Genomic DNA, 4,975 nt, shown 5'->3' on the forward strand with positions numbered 1-4,975 from the left:
AAGTCTTCTTTATATTATTTTCAGTGAATTTTTATTCTATTGCTTTATAAACACAGAGGCAATTCATAACCAAGTCTTAACCTGTGGAAATATTAGAAAAGTTGAGCATTTCTACTAAAGGGTTAAAGGACGTATAAAAAATGAAAACATTTTCCCCATGAGATATGAAGTGACTCGGTAAATCTGTTCTGTCCTTCCTGCCAAAGGCCTTCCTATGGTATTTTGAGCAGAAGTTTGTGTAGACAGAAAAGCTTTGATTTTTTTTCTGTCCACAACTAAAAGATATTCAAACAATAATGTCTTATCACTAAAAATCCATAATTTGGACAAGTAGAGGACATGCTTTGGTCTTGTAGTTAGTTAGTAGTCCAAGTTTTGAAAATCTGAGCAGTAATGATTATTTAAGTTGACATGGCATATTGAGGTTACAAAATGTAGGCTATTAGGTTTTCCTGGAGATAATTATCTAGACAGACTCATGAATCCCAGATATTATGACTTTCTCCTCATTCTTTTAGTACATTATCCTGGCCTCCAGCCAAGCATGGAGTGTGCTTGCGTTTTACCAGCATTTGGCAATAAAGATTATATTTCTACATACATTTCACTGTCTTAAAAAAGTAGACATAAAAAGTAGTTATAAAATTCCTCATAAAAAAGATGGACATAATCATTGCTCACAGAGCCTGTGCATAGTTTTGGGAATTCATCCATCCACGCCCTTTAAATGATTGGTTCTACAAGCAAGCAAGCACTAAATAGATTCCAGGTGGTAGTTCACTGTGGTTGCATCCATCTCTTCAGGAAGCCATGGTTGGCAAGGCCATTTGTGGTGATGCTCAGGTTCAGGAGAGCCTGAAGGGGAAGGAGGGAGAGACAGCATGCAAGCAATGCAAGCGTGTGCTTGCCTTCATCATCGACTGCTAGTGGACAGCCACTGGGGATTTTGGTGGGAGTGTGTGGGAATCCTGCCTTTCTAACTGGATAGGAAGATAGGCAGGCAAGCAGGGAGGAAAAGAGGGAGGGAGTGGAGAGAGTGAACTAAGGAAGGAAAAAGGGAAGGAAGGAAAGAAGTAGGCAGATAGGAAGGGAGAGAAAAGAGTGGAGGGAGAGAACTAAATAAGGAGGGGGGGAGGGAGGAAGGAAGGAAGGAAGGAAGGAAAGAAGCAAGCAGGCAAGAGAATTGAAGGGAGAGGTGAAGAGAGAGAAAGGCAGGGGAGCCAGGATAGGAATAGAGGAAAGGAAGGAGAGAAGAGGCAAAGGAAGAGGAGAGGAAGAGAGAAAAGAGAGGGAAGGGAAGAGAACCAAGAGAGAGGGATGAGAGGATAGGGAGTTGAGGGGTGTAGTGAAAGACCACTAGGCTCTGTAGACAGAGCCCCTTCTCATTGCTCAGGAAGAAGAGTAGATGATGCAGTGTCATGCAAACCAATAGCAGCTTTCTTCCAAAAAGCTGTCAAAGTAAGGGTGGGAAGACAATGGAGGCTTAAGTGATATATGGAAAAGATAAATGCAAATGGAAACTTCTTAGAAATATAAGGGGGCACTGCAAGATGGCAAACAGAGACCCTGGTGTGGGCGACCATGTGAGCAAGATCAAGGAGTGTGCTACACACCCAAGGAGACAGTGTTTACTAAGGAACCTGGTAGCCGATCCCTGAAACAAGAACCCAGAGACACCAAGAAGGAACCTGCGAGCCTCTTGCTCCTTTCTGGGAGCATGATTCCCTGGAGATCTAGAAATATTCCATGAAAGGACTCAGGGAGTCACTGGGAAATGTGCTGGCCTCCAAGCCATCTCCACCTGGCCCAGGACAAAAAGTCAAGGAGACCTAGAACAACAGGGATTTTAACCAAATCAGGGGGAAATAGTGGAAAATTATTCCAAAAAACTCCTCCTCTTCTCTATCTCAGAGACCTCTCAGCCGTATGTTATTCCAGGTGTGCTGGTAAGCTTGGCTGACCCTGGATGAAGACTTCACATTTCTTAAGAGCAGATTAATCTGCCTCTGGTGATCTAGTTTTAGTGAAACGCCTTTCAATGTCCCCCTGCCGTCCTTGGCCAAGATTCCAGGCCAGCAACTTCCCTCCAGCCTTGATTCAGCCTGCATCAGGCCTTGCTGGCACATCTGGCCACCCTGTCAGTGCCAGGGCATCTTGTACTTCTTCTTAAAACTCAGCCATCTTATTTCACAAGTCATCAACATGGACAGAGGAGGGCAACTCTTTTGACCAAATGGTCTTCAATTGTCCTGGCCTCCAGGAGCTCTCTGTTCTAGTATGGACAGGGTGTTTCATCACCCCAGGGCCCCTAGAAAACTTGATTCAGCCCTACAATCAAAGGAACTCCCTTCTCCACGTAGGATTTGCATGAATCAATGACTGTTGTATCTGAATTTTAAATTGTGGCAACCTATGTGACAAGAAATATAAGGCTAATTCTCTATCTCTCTGAATACATTCTTTCCAATCTCTTGTTTCTGTAACCAAATTTAAAGACAACAACAGCAAAAACAACAAACAAACAAGCAAACAAACATCCATCAAGCTGGAAAACAGGATGCAGAATTTGAAATCTAGCACACTGATAAAGAAAGTAATTTTTTTTTACCAATGTCATTCTCCATGGTTGCTCCTTCTACTCCCCTCCCCCAACAACTGAAAAGCCTTCATCTTGACAGTAGAGAATGAATAGTCAAGTATTTGAACATAATTTTCTTTTTAGAAGGAACCTTATACTCCTAAAAACCCATATTGCCATTTCCCCCTCTTTTGCACTCTGCCAAAGCTGAAGATTCTGTGGGAGCGATGAACTCAGAAACCCAGAGCTCTTGAAAAACTAGGATGTCGAAGAAAGCCCTGATGTCAACCACCCGTTGACTCTTCAAGAACAGCACGTTAATCCATCACATCCTCTTGTTGCTAGTGTGATGAGCAGGAAACTTGGAAAACAGGGTTTGGAAATGGAGTAAGGGGCAGCCAAAGGCATGCTTCTCTTCTGGTGGCATGAAGATATGGGATGTGCTATGGATAAAAGTTTCTCGGGGCCTCGGAGTCCCTCGCTTCAGTTCTTCTGGAGTAGTCATCTCCAGACCCAAAGTCCAGTGTCTCTGGGTAGCTGGAGAATTCCTGAGGTAGGGGGAAGTCCTCAGCAGAAGAGTGAGTCCGGTGTCCGAACACCTTCTCTTGCAGCTCTGCGATGTCATTTCTAATGTCAGCCAGCACAAGCAGCAGGAAGTCGAAAGAACCCGGGGGTCCCTGTGTACACGGGAGGAATCAAAGCTGTGAAGTTACTCACTGAGGCAGCATCCTGTGGGAAGCAGCAGCATCAGGATCAAGGGGGGTGGGAAGTGGGGAAGTGGGCAGGGTTACATCCCAAGCAGTACACAGAACTTTTGACTTAACATTTTGTCTGAGGCAAAATTGCAAAGAATGGATTCACTTCTCTGGCTGAGGAGATTTCAAGACAGCCTAATACTGACCCTGTTGCATGGTTGTTAATAATCATTTTTGTGTTAAGTTTCTACAGTGAAAATGAACAAGCAGGGTAAAAAATAAAAAGAAATGCAAAATATACAGTTTGGAAAGAAAAGGAATATCAGGAAATTTAATGTTGAAACCAAAGTTTTTGATGAAAGCGATAAGGAGAGTCCGGATTCCAAATGGAATAAAGGGTGTGGTGTCTTTAGGGTCAAGACTCCACCCAGCTAATTCTGCAACTTGTGAAAGGAAAAGGCCCAAAGAACTACCCGCTCCTGAAGAGCAACAATAAAGCATGACTTGATGCAAATGTAATTCAATTTGGGGTGGGAAGGGGGGAAGAGGAGGGGGTGGAATGGGGAAGTAGGCGGGGTTACATCCCAAGCAGTCCACAGAACTTGGCGACTTCAGCCATATGATTCTGGTTTTTAGATTTAGGAAGGATACAGGAGCAAAGGGATTGTGGAATCTTTCTTCACAGTTAAGGAGAGCTGCTGAGGAGGCCAAATGTCTGGCTGGGGTGTCCCTGCATGGAGGTCCTGAGAGGTCCCTGCATGAAGCTGTGAATATGGAACCCAGGTTGTGTTGGAAACTGAAGGATGTTAGAGGTACCAAAGCTGTGGAATGTCTACCAGGGAGATGTATACAGAGAGTGGGACCAGCCTCAGAGAGTAGCTATAGTCAACAAAACTGCAAGGGCAGAGCCATCTAAGCCCTTTGACGTCAGAGGTGGAGCTCCAGGATTTGCAGTTTGCTCTGCTGGATTTACATCTTGCTTTGGTCCAGTATCTCCTCACTATGCCTCCATTCCTCCTTTCAGTATGGCAGTGTGTGCTGTTGTGTGCTGGAAACAGGTAATTTGCTTTTTTTATTTTACAGGGGATTACTAATAAGAGGCTGTCTTGAGTCTCAGAAGACTTTGAACTTTTAAGTTGTGTTGAGACTGTGGAAGACTATGGGAACTTTTGAAGTTGTACAAACTGCGTTTTGCCTTAGGATGTGACCACAAGCCCATGGGGTTTAGGGAGTGGGATTTTAAATGGTGTTTTAAATGTGAACGATCCTCATAGAGTCATTCATTTGGATAGTTGGACTATTTGGGAAGAATTAAGAGGTGGGAGGTGAGTCACTGGGGGCAGGCTTTCAGGTTTCAAAAGCTTATGCCATTCCTAATTAGCTCTCTACCTCATGCTTGTAGATCAAGATGTAAGTTTTCAGCTACTTCTTCAGTACCAGGCTGCCTGCTGCCCACTGTCATGCTCCCCGCCATGACAGTCATGGACTTTAAACTTCTGAAACTTTAAGCCAATTAAATGTTTTCTTTTTTATAAGTTGCCTTGACCATGGTGTTTTAGCACAGCAATAAAAAAGGTAGCTAAGTCACTGTGTGTGAATATGTGTGTGTGTGTGTGTGTGTGTGTGTGTGTGTGTATGTAGGTGTGTATGGGGACCAGAAGCCAACCTTTGTTGACATTCTTCAGATATTGTCTACTTTTTT

The 4,975-nt window shown here is 43.9% G+C and overlaps 1 protein-coding gene across 1 annotated transcript in view; it reads right to left on the reverse strand.

Moving 5' to 3' along the window:
* Positions 1–1,242: 1,242 nt before the first annotated feature.
* Ccbe1 (collagen and calcium binding EGF domains 1) overlaps positions 1,243–4,975 on the reverse strand; it is a 242,346-nt gene continuing 238,613 nt past the window's right edge. Inside the window, exon 11 of the mRNA XM_031365916.1 lies at positions 1,243–3,255. Coding sequence (XP_031221776.1) covers positions 3,022–3,255 — 234 coding nt within the window. The 3' untranslated portion in view covers positions 1,243–3,021. The remainder of the gene's footprint in view (positions 3,256–4,975) is intronic.

Source organism: Mastomys coucha, unplaced genomic scaffold (assembly GCF_008632895.1).
Source record: "Mastomys coucha isolate ucsf_1 unplaced genomic scaffold, UCSF_Mcou_1 pScaffold13, whole genome shotgun sequence".
In the NCBI taxonomy this organism is placed as follows: Eukaryota; Metazoa; Chordata; class Mammalia; order Rodentia; family Muridae; genus Mastomys; species Mastomys coucha.